Source organism: Caloenas nicobarica, chromosome 1 (genome assembly GCF_036013445.1).
Source record: "Caloenas nicobarica isolate bCalNic1 chromosome 1, bCalNic1.hap1, whole genome shotgun sequence".
Lineage (NCBI taxonomy): Eukaryota > Metazoa > Chordata > Aves > Columbiformes > Columbidae > Caloenas > Caloenas nicobarica.
The window spans coordinates 138418697-138440481 of NC_088245.1; the positions used below are offsets into that span (position 1 = coordinate 138418697).

Consider the following 21785-nt stretch of genomic DNA (forward strand, 5'->3'; position numbering starts at 1 on the left):
TCATTCTTGCAGCTCAGTCATATAAATTACTCCTTGTTTTCACCTAAAGTGATACAAATCAGAAAGCACAAAGACTTTAACATGGCGAAGGTGGAGAAGGGCAGCAGGAAAGTTTCTCCCCGTTCACTCCTAACTTTCTCAGTGCAACCCAGGCAATTTTCAGTTTTACAAATCCAGCTCTACAGATGACTTTTTTGGCAAAGATTAACTAAGACTTCTCAGTATGGTAGACATATAGAGGTTCTAAAAAAGCAGAGGCCATTCTGGTTTATCATGTATCATTACTATTTGCATTTCGAAATGAACACACTTTATCATAGTCTGACCCAACTTTATAAAAAACTCATAACAAGGTAATGCAGTATTAAAAATTTATTTAGTTTTTTCAAAGTAATTTTTCAGCATTGAAAATTTCACACATATAAAACAACTTCAACTTCTACGCATTAAAACCGAAGTATGGATTTTTTTTTGTAATTTAAAGGAAGTGCTGTGCTTTTTTTTTTTAAAACATCTCTCATAAACCAAATTCTTCTGTTATACAGCTGATAAAAATAAGTGATGCACCACAACATTTTTTTCTTTAGCATGTGAAATTCATCTCTTTGGGAAACAGGATATTTTTTTGTTTTTTAAATGTATCATGAAAGATACAGACCTGAAAAAGGATAAACAATCATACACAAAGGCATGAACATTACACAGTAATTCAGACATTTTATAAAGAGATCTGGAAAAGTACCTAAAATAGTGATATTTATTTAGTATAAAATTTCAATAATAAAATATTGCTCATAATAAATAAGAAAACATGAGTTTCATTAATACTGCTCTCCCCTTAAAGCTCTCTTGGATGTAACATGATCATACCTGATCAAAACTCAAATTATTATTTTTCCTCTGTATGAAAGAGGCAGGGTTACAGACTTCAGGTCATTCTTTGTTAGAAACAATTTTATTATTATCAACAAACCAAAATTCATTTCCAGGCTCATGCGTAGTTATGGGAAAAAAGTATAATCCCTAAGTGTGAATAAACCTTATTATGGTAGATTTTAATACCTAAAATATTTGCCTTTTTTCTTAAAACCAAACTGGAATAAGACTTCTCATGGATTATGAATGCAAAGAGAAAGCTGCCCAAGTTCCCTCAAAAGCTTCTAAATATCTGTGTAGCTGTACTTAATGGTTACCAATGCTGTTAGGCAAAGTTAGCTCTCTAGTGGGGTAGAAGCTGCGTATCCCCTTTATATGGGGACATTTGGTTTCATCCCTGCTCGTCCCATCTGCAGACATGGCAGTTTGGAGTAGTTCTTCAGCAGCTGCTCAATAGCAATGTGACGGACATTGAGCTCTGAGGCCAAAGAGTCCTTTTCTTGGACTTGCTGCGTCAGCTCTTCAAAAACATCTGCAAGAATGTTATTAGGTTAATGCCCTTGGTCCCTGTATTTTCATAGTTAAGCAGCAGTGCTGGACACTACATGACACAGGCACAGACATTTAAGTGGGCTCATGCACAAGAACGTCACTTTTTCTGGCTCTAGCACAGCTTGGTGTATCCACTGTAAACTGAACACGACAATCAGTTTAGAGTTTTAGGTTGCCTGAGCCAAGGTAGATCAGTTTGTAACTCAGAATGAAATTGATTTCAGTCAAAAAACTTAAAGAAAATACTGTATTCAAGTGCCAGTTCGCTTTACCCAAGGAGGTTACATAATAAAGTCACCTAGAAGTTTCTTGTTTAACTCGGAAACATGATGTACAGAGATTTCAGTTAAAACTGAAAACTGTAAGGCCTTCATGTTTTGGCTTGTTTTGCTGGTTTTGTTTGTTTTGGTTTGTTGTGTGGGGTTTGTTTTGTTTTGTTTTGTTTTTTTTTTTTTTTAGTTTTCTTTATTAGAAAACAACATGAACACAAAACAAAGAGTACTGAAAAATTCTCACCCTGGATTTGCTTGAGCAGTTTTTCATTAAGTTGCTTTAACTCTCCAGGAGTCATCATAGTCACTGTAACAATAAATTCTGTTATTACTAATACCAAAGTCACATAAGCATCCCTAAGCAGACTCCTATTTTCTCAAACTGTTATTTGCATCCTAACAACCAACAGGTGTGCAGCAGAAGTCAGAAGCAACATTATTCATCAGTCATTTGTGGAAAGTTTGAAAATTCTTTCTTTTGTGTTGACAAACAAGGATTTACTTCATAGGAAAACTCCTTCCTCAGTGTCAAAAGTTTGGAAATTTAAGCTCTCAAAACAAAAATGTCCAAAATCAGAATTGCTTGTAAACTGCTTGAGACCTTTAAGTACCTTCCTCTGACTGCACAATATGGTTTCCACAGTGTAACCCCTGCAAGTACAACTGTTTAATCATGGGCAAGTGGACATTCTGAGGTTAAGTCCTGCTACATTAGCAAGCCTAGAGGAAACAGCTTCTGGACAGAATTTTCAGTGTGTAGCTACCTGTTGTGGCTATGAAGTTTTGTGCTTTATGCATGTAAGAACAATGTATACAGTTCCCACCAAGTACCTCAGTGACAAATCATAAAAAAAAGAGTCATCTTAGTTTGATACAAAGACAAGCATGTAAAAATATGTTTACTTTTCACTTTTTTGTGCTATGTTCCTAGTGAGAACTAAAAGACTATATTCAAAAGCCCTTCTGTATCTCAGGTTGATCATCCTTATGGAAAATAGATAATTAAACCTCAGAGGAGGGAGTTGTGAAAGTATTCTATGCAGCCCTTGATCAGCAGCAGCAAGTAGGGAAGTGCTGGCCACCTTCCAAGAAATCGCTTAACCCAGCAGTGGTGGGTGCAGGTTGGTGCCATGGCTGCTGCAGAGATGCTCTCAGCAGCATGGTGAAAAGCTACAATCCTGATCACCACAGGAAGATACAGGACACTGATACAAGCTTTAAATATCTTGTAATTTTTAAATATTGTTTTTAAACAATGTTGCCGCTTAGCAAAGCTCTCACCCAGTACTTGAGAAAAAAACCTATGTTGCAATCACGCAGCTTTTGTTCAGAGATTCCTCAGTGCGAGAGGTTTATATATTGTAAATTGAAAGCATAAGGACTATTTGATTATCCTAAGCCTTCTCTTTCAACTTTTATCACATCTTGCAGTTGTGGGATATTAACTTTCTGTCATTACCGCCAAACCAAAGAAGATGGCAATAGCTAAGATCACCTAGTTGTTACTTAAGACATGAGGCCACTTAAGAGTGAAACATTCATCTTTCTCTTCCAACAGCCGGGTACACTGGTGCCCCACCCTACCTGACAATTCCTTTCTCACACCTTACCACCTTCTAAGTTAACACTTTTTAAGGTCCATGAAAACCCTGACTTGATTTTATATAGTAATTGACAGCTTTACGAAAATGTCAGGATTTTTTTTTTCACCTTTTATACCCAGTGGTAGGATGTTACTTCCCATTTCTTCATTATTTTCATCAATGTTTCATCAACTGTAGCAGATAGCCATGCTCATACATTTTGTGTGTGTGAGTGTCTGTATCAGGACAGGACTGTTTCATGCCGCATAATTCTTATACAGAAGGGAAAGGGAAAAGAAACAGAACACTGAATTTCAATGATAAAAAATTGTTCTATCCATGGCTGAAGTCAATTCTTAAGCAATATTGCTCAAGCAATTTACAGTTACATTAACAATAGGTTTATTTTTTTAGTAGACTATGTCATTACAGTGAAGTACTGCAGTGAGAAGGTATCAATCATAATTCTGGCAGAGCAAGTCTGACTAAGTTTTTCTCTAAAATACAAAGTTTATATAATCAGTCTCCAAATAAATGTATTTTAAAGCTAAATACAGCAAAAAGATTAAATACTTATAAAGCAAAAATGCCTCAAAAGTGCATCATGCAGTCATAACAGATGGAAAAAAAAAAATCTGTTATCATGCTTAAAATAGCTTTATGGCCTCCCTGTCCCAAAATCAGAAATCAGAGAGATAAATTCCAAGTCACTAACTTCAGTTAGATAACCTCATAAACCAGGTCAAGCTTTCATAATTCCTCTGTTAACTGCTGTCCTGATCTATGTAATCCCAATTTATAACTCCAGAGGACAGGTGGCCAAACAGTACAGCGTATCTGTTTTGATTTATAGCTTTAAGACTACTAATTCACTACAAATGCAATACAAAGCATCATACAGCAGTTAAACAAAATCCTTTTATAAAGAATGTGAAGTGACTGAAATTCGCAAGGACAGGTTTGTTAGTTTATTTAAAAAAAGGGAGCCTAAATTAACTGATTCCAACTTTTTATAGTACCTCTTCCCCTCACTCTCCCAATATTCTGAACTCCATTATTACCTTCTTTTTCATTATCTAATTTTCCACTGAATATTTTACCTGTTTTACCTTCTTTCTCAGGCCTTTTGAAATTCAGAAATCCTCTCCAATCCCTTTCCTCATCTACGATTCCAGTTTAGGACCAGGCACTGTTCTAAAAGCAGGATGGTAACTGCAGAGATCTCTAGAAACTCACTCATAACACATTTCATGTAGGTTGATACCAGAAACACTGCAACATCCTAGATTTTTCTAAATACTTCTTCTAGTGACTTGCTTCTTAAATAATGGGAAAACTTATTTTCCGCTGCTTTCAGTATCACCACAGTCATCAAAAGAATTGCTCTGGTTTATTGCTACAGCCTTTAAGGGGACGTAGTGGCATAAGGGCTTTCCCATTTTCTTATACTCAATAAAAGAAGAAAAAAAAAATCTAGTAAAACACACAAAGAAAGTCTGCTACTATTAAGAATGTTTATTTTTTTTAACGTAGTTTCACAAGTTTGCTCTGCTACCTTACCTGTAATTTCCCTATTGCTTAGGGCAGCTCTCTGCACAAGTTCAGTGAGACGGTTGTTTTCAGGAACTTAGTAATCTCCACAGGCAGGACTGTGCAACTGCCAGAGCTCACATATTAAAGCGACTGCAATCAACCGTAACAGTAACCTTTTTGTGTAAATTAGGCATGTCCTGTATTACACTGGGGTGTAACTAACAGGAAAATTAAAAAAAAACCTGAACACCCAAACAAAACCCCCACACCAACCAACTCTTCCACACTATTTTCTTAGCCATGTAGCCTTTTCCTTCACAGGTTTTACTGTAACTCCAAACTGTTAAAAGCTGCATTTCAGGCTGTGAATTAATGCCCTGTGGGGACATTAAGCAGTCAAGAGGTATTTCAGAGAATGCCCTTACTTGCTAGGTGGTGTGTAAATAGATATATACTTACGTTCTTCCCTGCTGTATTGAGGATGCCTTCTATGAACACTGGTAAGTGAATCATCTTCAGCTTTTTCAGCTTTCTGGGCTTGGTTGCGATTAGACCACAAAACACTGCTGCAACAGAAGGTAGCACCTGTTTCTTTTAACACACCAAGTCCAAAATCATTGGATTCGCTCTGTTCCAAAAGAGTTTGTGAGCAGGTGGACATGCCTACAGAACTCCCATCTACCCATTTTGCAGAGTATCTGGGTACTGGGGAGTCAAACTGTGGGAGTAATTTTCTATCAGTCTGATGTCTGAAGTTAAAAAGCTGGTGTTGGGATGGTTTTGAGCTTTCAGGATCAGAGTCTAAATCCTTGTTTTGTGCATACTGTATGATCCAGTTAATTTTTTTGCTCAAGATATTTTTTACTTCTGCATATGGACTTTTAGAGAGCTTTGATCGTGGACAGTCTTGATTTGCTATTAAGTGGAATTTTTCAAAGCAGTCTCTGTGCCCCCTTAAAGATCTTGTATGTAGAAGATCTGACTTCGGTACTCCTGTAAAGACAAAACAGAAAAAAGTTAACTTACTGTATACTCAACTAATTTTTCAAAATGTTTACTCACAAGCAACTGAGAAAAACTGAACTGATGCTTTCCTATCAACAGTCTAATCACTGAAATAAACCAGTATATGTGAAACACTAAAATTTTTTTGAATTCCACTCATTCTTGAGTTCTTAGCATACAAAGTGTTTTGCACACAGTAATCTCTAGTGCAGGATTTACAGATTACCTGCATTTGCCTTTTGGATGACATCACAGATGAAACTAACTGCTAACGCTGTCCTTATTGCATCACACCTATACACAAGGGTATAAAATGTAGAAGTAAAATAATCCTAACTATATATCAGAAAATTCTATAGAAAAATAGTGAAGAGCATTTTGAGAGCAGTCACTCATACTCACACCTTCTATAGATAAAGTTATGAGCCATCTGCTCAACAAATACTGCAGCGTGCGGGCTTGTGTCATCCAAGTGATCAAACATAATTCAGACTTCATGCTTAGTTTATTGTTTTTGCATCGGTACAAGCCTGCAGCCCAGCTAGAGAAGCAAGTTCCAATACTGGTGACACATGCCAACATTAAACTGTCCTGAAATTCATTTCATGCAAGATGGATGCTTATTAACCTCTTTGCTTGTCCTCCTTCAAAGACTATTCAAATAGCTACAGCAGGTAACTTACTCAAACTTCAAAGTAATTGATAGTGATTGACATGTTAAAAAGGAACACAATCTGTGAGGATCTACAGTTGGTGAGTGAACACAGATGGTATGAGAAATGACTATTTCAGAAAGTTAATAGTACTCCAGTACAAAATAACTTTCTGCAACTTCAACGGAAACTTATTTTTCTTCAGATTCACCTATGCAGTAGATTCAATATCAGAGTCCAGAATATTGAACAGATAAATTGACATTTATCTCAACTATCTCTATACTTTTTGGGAGGTTCCCAATAGAATGAAAAACAACTCTGTCAAACAAGTTCCTCATTGCATATAACAAATAATGTATCTGTGAACGACTGGCTGAAAGCGCTCAATGATTACTAGAGCTAGAATATTTAAATCAACATATGATAATGCAATTTGATCTTCGAAACTAGGTGACAAGAGCCAAGCTGTAGCTATTTTACCTTTTAGCACAGAAGGAAGTGCTTCAATTAAAAGAAAAATCATGAAATGCAACAGGTAATGAAATCTGATAATAGACTTTAACAAGCAATTAGCAGAAAGCTACATGTTACAATTCTCCCTTACTTCTGACTTACCCTCTTAAATTCTTGTGGTAAACTTTAAAATTTTTAAAAGAGTTCTGAACGTTGTTACCTTTCCCACTCCAGAGGCATGCTGCTCAAAGAAATCTATATTATCAAACTCAGTAATGTCAGATATACCTGAAATTAGCAACTATTACAGAAGAAAAAAAAGTTACTTCGAAAGTATTAATTTTGCTATTTATATGCCACATATTAGCCATAATGGCACTATTTCTGAACACAGAGCAAATTATTACAAAGGACTTCCAGTATTCAAGAATAAACTGCCACTGTTCTAGACCAGAACTTACATCTTTCCCCATTTCCTTCTCCACTGGAAAAAAAAAGTCTATCTAAATACTCTTCAATACGTTAAGGAATGGCAAATGTACAAAACCAAAGCTGTTTTGTATAGAATTGGTAAGACACTTGCCTCAGCTTTCACATAACTGGTTTAGATTTCTACTGCAACAAATGCAGGCAAAAAACCAAACACAACCCTCAATCCTTCTTTTGTCCTAAGGTGACAATTAGTCCTTTCCTATACAGAGAAGGCAAATAGCATCAGCCACTGACCTTCCAGACTTGCACCCCAAGAGCTGAGCATTCACAGCAGCTGCTGTGCCCACACAAACCAGTAATGACATACCGGTATGACAGCAAGTACATTTCTTTGATACAAGTCCATCTGCAGTAGGCAACACCATCAGCTTTGCGACAGAAAAGATCCCTGTTTCTTTTTCCTAAGACTTAATACTCCACTCAGATGACTTCATATTTTTTCCTTCATCACAACTGCAGAAAAATCTACCAGCTGGTAAACTGGCATGGATCGAACAAATGATATATAAAGATGATGCAGTTTTAGAAGACACATTACTTTATTCAATACTATACAGAAAGAGACGAATAAAGCAAGGTAAGAGTTCTGTGCACCACAAGAAGTAATACTGTAACTTTGATAAACAGCTATTGTCAGATCTGAGGATTTTCACCGGGCTTCAGTTCTGTCTCAGTGTTCCTGTTTGCTAATATCTGTCTCAACCTTTTTATTTTTTTGGCTGGTTCTTCAAGTCAATCATACAACCATCAACATTTTTTTTCCACATTTTTAGGTATATGTACATTTGTCCCTTGTCTTACTTCCCAAGAATAGGATTGCAGTCTATGTTCAAGTATGTCCTACCCTTCATATTTATTGTTTCAGAGGGAAAAAACCTCAAAAAGCAGCAAAAACTCTACACCCATCCAGAGCATGAAAGTTTCATCTGTGGCAAAAAAAAATTCCACCAAAATTATATAATACCTAGAAGACCATAACTAACTAAAGACAGCAGATGTTACTAGGAAACAAGCTCATGCCAGAGATCATTCCTCAAGTAAACAGCATTCACAGGATTATGCCAAACCTCAAGACAAATCATAAAAGAATGTGTTTACCACCCATTACTTGCTTCTGATTCTGGTAACTGACGTGTCCTAGATGAAATATGAAATATGAATATCACTTTATTCGGCAATATTTTGTATGCTTAGCACTTCTAAGAACAGGGCTGCTTATTTAAAAGCCTAGTATTTAGGCAAAAAAAAAAATCAATTTGTAAGCTATGCAAGGCAGAAACTCTTCCTTTATCTTGGTACAGTTCTCAATGTAATGAGTCCTAACCTAGTCCTGCAAAATAACTTTGTAAATTAATGACTACCAATCAGGCAATTTATGAAGCTGTACACATTTTTGTAACTTCCAGTTATTCTTAAGTGCAAAGTAGCAGAGAGCAGGGAGAATACTTACCGTATAACTAGGTGTGAAATCACATCTCAAATCCTACCCCATTTTAAAGCATTTGTACTTGAAAGTAAATCACTTTCCATCATATTAAAGGGAGTTTTTTATTATTATTTTCAGGGGAGAAGCCTACAAAGACTTATTTCTGCCTTTGCAACTGATTCTTGGACAACTATGTATAACTCTTCTTCATAATAAAGACACAGAACTAAGTTGAAATGTTTGCTCACTTTTATACATAAAGCTGGCTAGAATAGTTGTCTTATTTGGAGATTATAACAATAACAAGCAAGTTCAATTCAAAAGGAATGCTCTTGAATACCAAGACTATTTCACATCCCTTCCCAAACAAATGTTTTCATTAAAAAACCCCAAAATCAGTGATCATTAGCCTGCCTGCTTATCTTCCATGGTGGTAGGTTTTTTTTTTTTTCATTCGTTAGTCTTGTTTTTTGTTTTTTTTAATTATAAAAACCACACAACCTTCTCATTTGGTCTTTCAGCTCTATCAGTTTAAAACAATATTAAAGAAAGTCTGCGCTCCCTTCTTAGCAATTTATAATGCAATGCTGGAAACAAATTGGTTTTGCAATAGTGAATAACTGTAGCTTGAGCATCTGAAAAGGAAAAAAACCCACCAAAACAAACAGAATTTAAGATGAACTAAAATTAACAAGAATACTTCTGGACACCTGAATAGTCAGTTATGTTTGTACTATGACATTTGTTAGTTAAAATCATATTAAAATCCCTTTAAAGAATTTAGAAATACCTGTGGGTAAGATTTATAACTGACCATAGAGAAAGGAAAAGCTGCCTTGTCAATATAATGCAGGTGTCCACCACACATACAGAATAATCAAATATAGCTTCCATAAATGTGTAAAGTACATGTGATTATTAGGACAGTCAAAGGAGAGTGAATGCACTTCATAATACAAGTTTGTATATTACTGGCAACACAGGTGAAATTATCTGTTTAAGTCAGAACACTTAGAAAAGGTCCACCTCTAGTTTCAGCTAGTTGTGGAGACTGCCTTCAAAGCCAGTGAAGAAGCGCTTCTCAGGCACAATTCACCTCATTCTAAATGGTCACCTGTAGAAAGGTTTGTGATAGGCACCTGTGCCTTTTCATTTAAACCTGTGAGTAAGCAAGATCACCTGTGAAAAGCACCAGGCCTGGCTGCCTACTTTAAGAGCCCTGGCTTTCAGGCCACATTGCAGGTGCTGCTCCCCTCCGCTGCCCTTCTCACAGGTGTCCAGTACCACTCTGGAAACAGGGATGTTTAGCCAGCTCATGAAACAGCTCCTGAACATCTGCCAGTCTCCACTAGGAACACCAAGATCAGACCAGCTCAAGCTTGGTTTACCTAGTGTAGAGGGCCAAGACCTGCAGCAGACAGGGAAGTCGTTCACAGGACATCAAATGTTTATGTTAATCTATTTTAAACCACCTCTGCTTATTAGTCTGCTCACTCGGAGTGCTGAAAGAGGGAGACTGTTATAATGGAAATGCAGACCCCAAGACCTGTTTAAAATACATTAAATAAAACCAGCCCATGATGACCTAGGCCAGGAAGTCATCCACACATCTAAATGACAAGGGGTGGAGAGAACTGATATTCTTCAGTTGTGTAATTCTGCTAACACTGAAAAATGGGATCATTAGAGACTTGTATCTCCAGAACATCTGCCTGACAAGACTTAAAGCCAACTGCTACTTTTAAGTGTATGCATGCAATTTCATTTGAGAGTTAAATTTTATGATTTATTAGACTGGGTAGAAGGAAAATGCCAGCATCACTCACTAACTTCCAAAACCAGACACCTTATAAAGACTAGATATCATCTTGCTCATATATTACAGTCCTGTCCTCGCTTTCATACAATAAAGCCAGTGCATTCCATACATCAAGTGTGCACACAAATCATATCCCACTGTACTTCTATTAGCTCATTTGTATTTTAGCCAAGACATCGTAGATATGACAGAATAGGGATCTAACTGGCCCTTTAAACATATCTACAAAATTACTATAAACTATTTCACTATCTAAGAAGAGAGTTTACTACTGTATAGGACAAGATGAAACATTCTGATGAAAACTATACTACAGGAACTACTATGTTAAAATGTGTCTCACACTTTGTAAGAAATATCAATTAAACTGACCTAGAAGAGAGTGGAAGCCATGAGACAGTATTTCTGCATTCTGGATGATGCCAGGTATGTAACTGCTGAATTTACTTGTTTGCCTGTACAAATGTCCAAATTTACACACAGAGAATTCAAAAATGTACCTTTAGAACTAGCCGCACAGCCCTACTATTACCCGACAGTACTTATATGGCACTTAGAAGATTAAGAATAGCATCTCCAACTATGTTTGGACTTGCATTCGTAGTTAAGAGGTTTACTGGAAGCTGCAGCCAGTTCCACAAGTCCATTCAAGTTTGCAGAAATGAGTCATACCCCTGGACTGCAAATGCTACCTTTAAACAAGTCTAGCCTAAAGGACAAGGATGAAATTTTTTAGCTTTTGTTGCCAGAATAACATGTTTTATTAGCTATTATTTCATTAACATTGGAAAAAAATAAGGATGTGTAATATTTTGGGAACAGAATGAGATTAAAACAGCAGCTTCCAATCCCTTCAGCTACACCCTACAACCCATTTTATTTCAGTGAGATATTCTTCTGTAGGGTGTAAGAAGGAAAAAGGTGAAATTTGAGTGCTTACAGCTTTTAAAAACTAAACCTTTTTTAAGATAAACACAAAGAATGAGGATATTACACAAGATTTGATAGACTTTTAACAGGAAAAAAAGCTATGCAATAAGACATTTGTTTATAGCATCTTTGCCTCAACCTGGAGACTGGGATGCACCAACCTGAAATTTCCCCAAGTGCTATGAGTCTATCAGGACTTCAAATGACCATGGAAATGTAATTATCTTAACACAAATCTGGGGAATAGATGCCCAGTACTTACACTATCTCTTCTTCTATATTACAGGACCTGGAATGCAGACTGTCATTTGCTATTCAGCTGTTATTCAACTCTAAACAGAATTGGAAGCAAGCCAGTTTGCTTGTCAGCTACCATTCTCCAAGATGTTATCGTAGTTAGCAGCACCAGATAAGCAAAAGAGTGAATAAAAATGAGCTCAATCAGATTTTTCCCTTTCGTAATAGAATAGTTGTGTCTCAGTTACAAACCCTTGAACTTCAGATAATTCATAGATTTTCAAATAATTCTGCATTACGACATACCAGCATAAAACCAGGTTAAGATAGATCAATTACCTATAACAAATAATGTAAAGCTTAGCCGTAATCGTTGCAAACTTCAACATGTCCAGAGACAAGTTCGATGTTGGAACAAATACATTCAAGAATTAAGTTCCGGAGGCTGGGATTTCCACAGGCATTGTCCACAGAATCACAAAGCGTGCATTAATGAAGGACACATCTGCATTGCATAATGCGTTCCCGTGTGACAATATCTAAACAACTCTAGGCTGCAGGACTGCCTGGCACTCCAGCCACCCCTGCCTGCTCTGTGAAACAGGGGCCAGAGGGTCACAGCACCCCGTAGGAGAATTAGAGCAGTCAGGTGTCTCCGCACAGCACCACAATCGTATGTGGAAACCCTACAACTGGGGTTTCAAAGCAGCTTGTAGGGACACCATACTCAGGCAGAGGGGTTTGTTTTGTTGATATAGACATATACAGACAGCTTTTATACATACGCACATATATTTTTGTGTGTTCAAATATTTTCCCCCTACCTTCCAGCTGTAACTGCAGATGTGTTGTTACGATTATATATTGGCTACCAGAATTCAGTTAATAATTTTCCTATATTATAATGAAATTAAAAAGCAGAAGACATTTGTCTTCCCATATTCTATTTAAATTAAAAAGGAGAAAAAAATTTTCTCAAACTAACAGACAACACATGATTTCCTGGCTTATGCAATCTAGTTACGTATGAATTTTAAACGTTTCCTGTTTCAATCCACAGATTACTACTGTGACACCTACTCAGAGAAACAAAATACACAACAACCTCTGATGTTCACTTTGTCTGCAGAAGGCAAACAAAAGCCAACAAACTCCAGCAAACCCACACACTGGGATATTCTAAATCCCATCTAGAACTTTAAAACCACTGTACAGAATCAGCTTCATTTCTCACATATGGAACACTAACATTTTAAGTATTTTGCATAGTTTGAAGTTTGATAATCACATTAGCATTCTGATGTGCTAAACCATCTGATAATGATCCTTCAAACAGTAAACCAACCTTGCAGTGAAGTATTTCTGTGCAGCTTACTCAGCTTCCCTGAGCATGAATCCCCAAACCGAGTGTGCTGAAAGACTAAGTGCAACAGGGACAAAAATACTGCCCTTTCAAGACACCCTCCTTGTTGTTGTTTAGACTGAAACTACTAAAGCACTGCTAAACTCCAAGAAAGTTACTCTTTCCCTGTTCCCAAAGAAAAGCTGATGACACATAATAGGAGGAAGTTTAAATTTGCATCTTGACTTTCTGTTTCTGTATGCCCATTTTCCCTTCTCTCCTGACTTTGCCAATACTCCTTCAGTCAACTTCAAAGAAATAGATCCTATAATCCATATGTATCACTCCTGATTAAATTATGTGACAGACATCACAGTTGAATTCCAAGCTGCACTTACAACGATGATATCTGTGAATTAACTAAACTTAGTATGAAGCACAATCACATTTAGACTATCATTTTATTTCATTAAAAGGCTAAAATCTAGTATTAAAAAATTATGCTAGAGACATAATTTCTGATAAAAAACAAAGGTTTTATGACACAGTAACTAACTTCCTCATTCAGAAACTTGGCATTTATTTAAGGCAGACCACAGATTAAGCTTTCTGTATAGTGGCCTTCTCTATAAAGGACTATAAGAATTTTTTTTCTTTTTCCAATTATGTATCATTATCGAGCTATTGTTCAAACATAATAAAGGTTACAAAAAAACTGCCCCAATGTCAGGAAGGTAAATGCCAAGACACATGATGACACTGATCCAGGAAGAAGCCTGTTGAATCATTTCAGATGGGGATGTTATCTGATTTGCTCATTTCTAATTACTCATCTTACTTAACCAAAACGATCAGCAATGTTACCATCTATACGCAAGCAAACTTGTACAGCTGTTGAACTCACACATGTCAGAAGACACAAAGATTCACCAATGCCAAGCTATAATGTAATTAAGTGCAGCTAAATAAATGACATTTCTGTAGCGTAGTTTATAATACACCTTTCAGAAAATCTGTTTCAGCAAGGGTTCAGGCGGCCTTGGACTAGATCAGTTTCAAGCACCTGGATTTATCATAGACCGCTTTAAACAATCAGATGCTGGCAGGAAGGGAAACAATTGTTCTCAAGAGTTTTGTTAAAGCACTAGAATATGACACCCTTTTAAAAAGGCAAATTGGGAAGCCTATTTCCAGAATTTCATACATGCAAGTTAACAGGGTGCTGCAAACAGTGGGAGTACTTAAGCATCCTGCAAGATGGTGAGCTGTGACTAATAGCTGGCCTGTTCCTGAACAGCAGCTATTTCCTACTTCACTGAGGGAAAAGTTATGCTTGCACATCAACACTAAAAATGAGCAAGCCTTACGCACTGTGCTAGCTGTTGCAGGAATAGCCTTTTAGGATAGCCCATTTTGCTTCCTGAATTAACTTAAAAATATATGTACGTGTTTTAACTGCTTGGGTTTTTAAACATGTTAAATAAACAGCCAAACTATTAGTGAGAATGACACTTATATGTAAGTATGGGATAGCACACCTGTAGAGTTGATACAACTTACAGTTGATTCTGTAACAAGTAGCTATGTTGTAATGCATCTGAACTTCATTAAAATATAAGCAGGAGGTTAGCATGAAAACATCCAGCAAAACATTCTGAGCTAGTGAATTATCCTTTTCATTCCATACCCAGGGCTGCCAAAAGATTGTTATTTTAGATGTATATAAATCATAGTCTTTGTCACAGAAAAATACAAGAACATAGTAAATGTGTCAAAAGCAGGAAGAGCATGACCATAGGTATGGTAAAGGGCTGGCTCACGCCAGCCATAAAGGCACTTACACAATCTCTGCCACCTTTAAGCCTCCTCTGCCTACAAAAGCAGTAAGAGTCCATCTTTTCAAAGTGGTACATAGAAGACAGAGTATCAGAAATTATGACATTTGATGCTATAATGACCAAGATATTAATGCTTTTCTTTTACTATGCAAAATAAAAGATTAATATAATGGTTCCTGTAATTTCAGATGAGTTTTCATGAGTATTTTGCTCAAGTGGTCTTCTTTCAAAATAAACTGAAAATTTAGAAGATTATGCAGAGTAGTCTGCTCCACAGATGAAGTCTTTAATATTATCAGGTCTACTTAAGAGTTTCAGAAAAAAAAACTCAAACAAACCTGTTCAAGCTAAAACACATGATTATTTTGTAAAGTAATATCCATAACAAGTGACTTTGACAAATCTACAGCTTCTCAAACAACCCAGCATAGAAACCATCCAACAATTTTTAATGCATCCTGGTTTATCTGTTTCAACACTTGCAAACAAAAAATAGATTCTGAATGTAATCAAAGCACTTAATTCTCATTATGGCAATATGCTTTCTTCTCATTTTAAAGCCTAGAGAGAGAAACATCTCCACTCCATATTGAGAACCATAAACCTATCATTTTAAAGCAGCAAGATGATTCAAGAAAACTGACAGGCTGTATTAGGCTAGACAGTTGCTCTGACTTTCATCAAAAAGTGCAAATACAAGCAAGTCTCTTCTAAACAAAACTATAAAACATGCAAATTACTACTGAAGTATAAAAGTATCGTTCGGATTAAAATATACTGCCTTTAGTTGCAACAAAAGACCTTAAAAGCATAGGTTTTTTTAAAAAATCAAAACACTGTACTGATTTAGTACGTAAAAGTGATTCCAATTTGGAATACATTTTTCAGATTTCTGTCAGGTAAGAACAAAATTTTATTACGTATACATGCATTCAAGTCAGATGCACAACAGAAACACTGTATGGAATAGATTTCCTTACAGACCCCTACATCCCAGTCAGTTTTATGCTTCTAAGGTTCAGAATAAGCAACTAGATCACTGGGTACAGTGCTCATATTTCATCATAGAATATCTTGAGTTGGAAGGGACCCATAAGGATCATCCAGTCCAACTCCAGCTTCTCACAGGACTACCTAAAACTAAACCATACGACTAAGAGCATCATGTCTGACAAGCTTGGTGCTGTGACCGCTTCCCTGGGGAGCCTGCTCCTACGACTCGAACTACAGACCTTTAGTGTACTCTCATATATTGCAGAGACTCAGCAACTCTTTCTATCTGTCATCAAGAAATGGGACTATTCACACAACAGCATTAAGATCTCCATATTCAATTGCCCTGTACCAGTTTAGATTGCTCTGTGCAGTCACATGCATATACAAATTGCAAATACCACTTTATATAACTGGAACAAGTTACTTTTTTGCCCCAAGATCAAGCAATATTATTTCTACTTAAAAAAAAAAAAATCCTTATTTGCCTTAAAAAAGGGAAATAACTTATTTACTGCTCATTCATGCCCAACACCTGATCCGCACAGAAAGGAGAGCAACAAGATGGGCAAATTCTTTAGCAAAACAAGGTATGACATTCTAAAAATACCACTTTGGAGGCCAGAGATGATGCTTACAAGATTAATCTTTCAAACGATGGACAGAACACCTCCTCTATAATTTGAAAACTTTAAGAAGCTTTAGCAATTAACACAGTTTTATCATATTACGTGTATTATCATCTTATGAAAGTGAAAATAAATAATCCTCTGATTATGTCCAGTGAAACACTGATCTGCTTCCAAAAAAACCTATTACACTTTAAAATTTGCTATTTAAGTAAGTTTTATACATAGACACCTCTTAACTATTGGACAAAAACCCTGAGTAAAGGCAGAGCATAAACTCCTTCCAATCTGATTTAACACTAGAGTTCTAGTATCAGAAGGTGAAACAAACACCAGGGTGTTTCAGAAGCTCTTGAAAGGGGTTACATCTTTACACCTACAGTAGCAGGCACTACAGCAGCTAGGGCACCCACCTTCACTGAAAACGAGCTATTTAGGAATCTAACAAACTAGTTTGGCCAGGGAGAAAACTTTCTAAATATGCAAGTTTTCAAACTTAAACCTTTATGAAAGCTTTCAGACAAGCTGCATTTGCGTTCAGCTCCGAGCTAAGCAGTCTACGAACGAAGTTGGCACCAGACGGCTCCTGTTATCACACGACGTTACCTTCGATGTTCAGCTCGAAACAAACGTGGCAGAACGAGAGCGTCTCCTTCTCGGTGCCCAGCTTGCAGACGCTGCAAACGTTGTCATCGTCCAGGTCGATGCTCACGAACTGCTCCTCGTTCATAGTGCCCTGGGGAGGGCGGGGAGGGGGGCGACAAGCGACGGGACGGTTATTTCAACGGCCACCCACGCGAAGCCCCGGCCGCCCCGCGCCTGAGGAAGCGCCACGCGCCGCGCCGAGCCGCGGCTCCGGCCTCCGCCGAAACCCCCGGCCCGCCCCGACAGGCCGGGAGGGGGGGAAAGGAGGGAGGGAGCGTCCCGGGAAAGTTTCTTCTTCAGAGCGCGGGGGTTGCAGCGCGGGCAGCGGCCGCGCCGCACTGCGGGGCCGGGGCCGCCGGGGGCCAAGCCCTCCCGCCTCCTCCCCGCCCGCGCACCCCTTCCCCTCCGCCGGAGGCTGCCCTGCCCCGTCCCGCTGCCCCCCGCAGGCTCCATCCTCGCGCTCTACCATCCCCCGCTTCTCCGCGCACTGGCGGCGCAGACGCTCCGCCACAGCCAGAGCCGCGGCAGCCCCGCTCACCGCCCCGCCGCGCCGCGCCGCACCGCACCGCTCCGCCCGCGCCGCACGCCACTATTGTTCAGCCGCCAGCGCCTCCGCCGCCGGAGCTCAGCGCCAGGCACCGCCCGCCGCTTCCGGCCGGGACCACGGCTCCTGTGGGACGGGGTAGCGGGGGGGGGGAAGACGGTTGCGGGGGTGGGCGGTCCTGGAGCCGCGCCCCGCCACAGCGGCTAACGTCGCTGCTGAGCGGCGCAGTGAAGGGTGTCGAGGCGGGAGGATCTTGCGGCTCCCGCCCTCCGTGAGACCGGAGCGGCCAGGAACTCCCCTGCTCCCCCGCAGCAGTTGGGCTCTCCCAGAGCGCCGCTGCGGTGCCGCCCCCGCGCGGGGAACGGGAGCTGGGCTGGGGAGGTGGGTGAGGGGAAGTCCGCCCGGTGCCACGGCAGCCCCGCCCCCGCGGCGCGAGTGGGCGTGTCCGCCTCGCCCCGCCCCCTCGCCCCGCCCGTCCCGGGGAGCCGGGTGGGAGTCAGCGGGGTCGTGGGTTCGAATCGCACCTGGGGCCTAATCCTGCGGTTATCCCGGCGTGCGGTTACATGTAATTAGCTGGTGATGTGCAACGCACAGCGCGCTGGGGATCCGCGCTGATCGGGTTTTGTCAGAAACGCCAAATTCGGTTGTGTGGAGGAATTTAGAGGAGAGGAGGGGGGCGGGCTGCTGCGGGGCAGGGGGGAAATAAAGTCAAGATGTGCTGCCACGTGTGCGTGCAGAACTGGCAAATCGGCTGAATTTTAACCGTGGCCTTTCGCGGCTCGGGATGCGGTGACTCTAACCTGAGCTTTCTAGGAAACAAAAAATGTTCCTTGGGGATCATTGCCATTTTTCACTGCCTACGTACATTTGTACCCACTGAGGAAGGGAAGAAAAAATTTGCCGTTGAACGGGATTAAAAGTTAGTGTGCATGAAAGGGAAGAGAGGAGAGGAGAAGGAGGATGTGCCTAAGAGAGAAACAGTTCTTAAAGTTTCAAGTATACATGTTAGTACAAGCTGGAAGTACGATCCGAATGGAAAGTAAAACCAAGCCAGGTCTGTGCTTGTATTTCGTAGATAAAGCCACAATGGGTAGATCGTATCATATTGAGAATTTCCACAGCTGATGGAAATTACGTACAACACATTCCTACGTGTTCAAGTAGGATAATTTATGAAAGAGCAAAGTAATCTTCCAGAATCTACTCAGTCAAAACACATCTCTACAGTTTTTATTGTTTCTTTCACTGTATTTTCTTGGGGCATTTTCTTCAATTTTATCAAGAAGAAATAAAAAGTAAATCCCACGCTGTGCTAGAGTCCATTCCTTGTAAGCAGAAATTCAACTTTAGGTTTGCTTCTGTTGGAGGATGACAGATCATATTTAATCCCAGAGCTTCCTCAGATTGTTTCTCCCACTGGCTGACACTGGGCTCAGTGGGATTGCATTTCCTTTTCCCCATCCTTGTCTGCTTTTTTCGATATAGATGAAGAGTGGCAAAGAAGCAGCAGCCTGATGTCATTGCAAAAGCAATATTAAGACAGAAAAAAAGAACATGAGCCTGGGGTAAAGGATTTAGAAACAGAGAGACTGAACAGATGATGGTAGAGAATTATAAAATCTATAAATATTGGAGTATTTTCCTCTCCAGATCTGATCAAGATCTAGCCACAGTCCAGCAGCAACTGTGAAGTCAAATGGCAAAAATATAATGAATCTTGTTAATAAATAACATGTGGGTGACAGTATGGCAGGCAGTAACTGGGCTGCTTTTCTTGTAAAAAATTGCTCTACAATATAGAGGTCATTGCAATAAAAATAGTGAAAGAAAATTAATGTTTCAGGTGCAAAGTTGTGAAAAAACCTACTAAATGCCAAGATGAAGATTGTGGAATCTTGACTACTACTCATCATGTGGCTTATATGTATATGTACACGTATGTATTTCCTCCCAAGACCCTTGTTTCATCAGTGCCCATTATTCTAGCTAACAGTTTACATACACTTGAAAATCATTTTAGTAGCAAACAAATCTGTTCTGTCTTTTTATGTTTCTTTTTCCCTACTGAGTTTGCATTTTCATTCGAGAGAGGCTTTGGCAGTGATGATGTTTTAATAATTCCCACTGCTTCACCTTCTCCCAGCTGCTTTGTCATGTTCCCGCACAATTTTCTTAACTGTTTTTCAGTGTTTATAGGATGACGCAAAGGACTGGATCACCAATTTAAAAGAAAGAAAATTTTTTTCTGCCTCGGATTGATTCACATGAAATTATGCATCATGAAATCATGGCTTGAGCTTCATTAGGATCTTCACTACAAATAGCTAAAAATTAGAAATGAAAGCTTGTGTCAGTGTTTTACAGACATGCGTCATTGCAATTTCCTAAGTGAAGATTTAGAAGTTCTAAAGCTAAAAGACATATTTTTTGCTGAGAAATACAGGGTTAAGCAGGACACCAGAGAGAGGTGGGGTTGCTTGGGCATTATCAAAAATGCTGCAGCAAATCCCCAGTGGAGATAATGAGTAGTATTAGCACTGCTCAGATGAAAGTATCTATGTAGGTTTCAATGTACGTATGAAAAGAGACTCAGGAAAGGAGAAAAGTTCATAAATAATTTGAATTTGGAACTCACAGTCTAGGTGAGGTAGGTCTGCCCCCCCGGAAACATCTAAAATCAGACTGACTTCATTCTCTTCTCTCTCTACTCTCTTCATTCAGCTCTCCCCTGGGCTTGGGAATACTTTTTCCACTCTGCAGGTCAGGCAACTGGGGCTTTTCCAGCTGCTCTGGCAGATCTTCTTGTTCTTCAGGCAGTTCTCTGCAGCTGATAAACACATATATTTTCTCCAACTCTTCCATATTTTAGAATTCTGCTGTTTTTTTCCTAGTTTCTCTTACTTGTTGCTGTAATTTTTTTTTTTTTTTTTTGCAGATCTCTTGTTTCTGTTTTCTAACCTTTCCTAGTTTATTTTGTCTTTCACCCCTGAAAGACTGAACAGAGACAGGAACACTTTGCTGTGTCCCCTATCTTTACTCCTCCATTTTGTGACCTGTTATCTCTTGTTCTCCCAGACCTCTTTCAACTTCACTTACCGCACAATCTTTACTGGAATGTATTATTTTAAACATTTATTGACTAGTCTTAGTCCTCTTAGTGTGTGGTATAAAACCTAACTGAAGAGAGGTAGCTCCACTTTCCCTCTCCCTGCCATTTCCTTTGCATTGGGTCTGGTGATCTTATGGCTGCTGCAAGGTGAAATGAGTCACTGAGGTGATTCAAAAGAAAAACAAAACAGAATAAAAAACCTAAAAAAACCCCTCAAAACATTCCTTGATCAGCTCATTGAAATGAACATATATTCAGCTACATTATTGCTAGATTGGGTGTAAGGGTTTTTGGGGTGGGAATGTGACTGACCTTCCAGCAAGCTGAAATTGCATCAAATTTGACATCGCTAGTTTTATCTCTTGCTCCTAGTCCTCCTGTTCATTTATCCAGTCCCTTTGCTAGATCTTCCCTCCAGGCTATGATCCCGTGATCCTCTCTTTGGCAGCAGTGTCAGCTGAAGTATTTCCTGCTTCTATCCATTATTTTAATTTTTGTTGGGTTATGTACCAAAAAGTAACCAATATCAGCCATATTTCTGTCCAGTTCACTGCACAATTGCCCAGACATTCACTGTGGAACAACAGAGATTGTGTCAAGACAGCAGGAGGAGTAGAGGGCAGCAGTAGAGACTGTTTAGCCAAATGCATGAATATGTGGCTAAAGACAGCCTAAGTCTTTTTTCTCATGCCCTTTTCTGTTTTTATCTTTTTCCCCTTGTGAGAATTTTCCTCCAGTCCCTTTCCTCCATATCCATTCTGTTCAGCTGTATGAAACCATGCAGTTTCTCCCCTGCTGGTTCTGTAGAACGCTCCTGTCTATGCTATGGCACACCACCAGTCTTTTTCTCT

The 21785-nt window shown here is 39.1% G+C and overlaps 1 protein-coding gene across 3 annotated transcripts; it reads right to left on the bottom strand.

Annotated features, from left to right (window-relative positions):
- Nucleotides 1–410: 410 nt before the first annotated feature.
- On the bottom strand, nt 411–17932 carry C1H21orf91 (chromosome 1 C21orf91 homolog). 3 transcript variants are annotated; one of them, XM_065650455.1, is made up of 5 exons: nt 17848–17932; nt 17243–17372; nt 5276–5809; nt 1945–2007; nt 411–1408 (listed from the first exon to the last, which is right to left on the bottom strand). In XM_065650455.1, exons 2-5 carry the CDS (start codon nt 17364–17366, stop codon nt 1248–1250), a joined length of 882 nt encoding a protein of 293 aa, XP_065506527.1. In that variant the 5' UTR covers nt 17367–17372; nt 17848–17932; the 3' UTR covers nt 411–1247. The 3 variants fall into 3 exon arrangements, with proteins under 3 accessions (XP_065506527.1, XP_065506519.1, XP_065506538.1); XM_065650447.1 differs by having other exon boundaries at nt 17820–17907; XM_065650466.1 differs by lacking the exon at nt 1945–2007 and having other exon boundaries at nt 17820–17907.
- Between the last annotated feature and the right edge of the window lie 3853 nt (nt 17933–21785).

Excerpts from the sequence above, each read along its gene's own strand:
- C1H21orf91 (XM_065650455.1), bottom strand. The coding sequence starts at position 17,366 with ATGAACGAGGAGCAGTTCGTGAGCATCGACCTGGACGATGACAACGTT. Across the intron at positions 5,810-17,242 it reads TTTCGAGCTGAACATCGAAG|GAGTACCGAAGTCAGATCTT; the intron begins GTAACGTCGTGT and ends TTGTCTTTACAG. Across the intron at positions 1,409-1,944 it reads ACTGCTCAAGCAAATCCAGG|ATGTTTTTGAAGAGCTGACG; the intron begins GTGAGAATTTTT and ends ACATTCTTGCAG.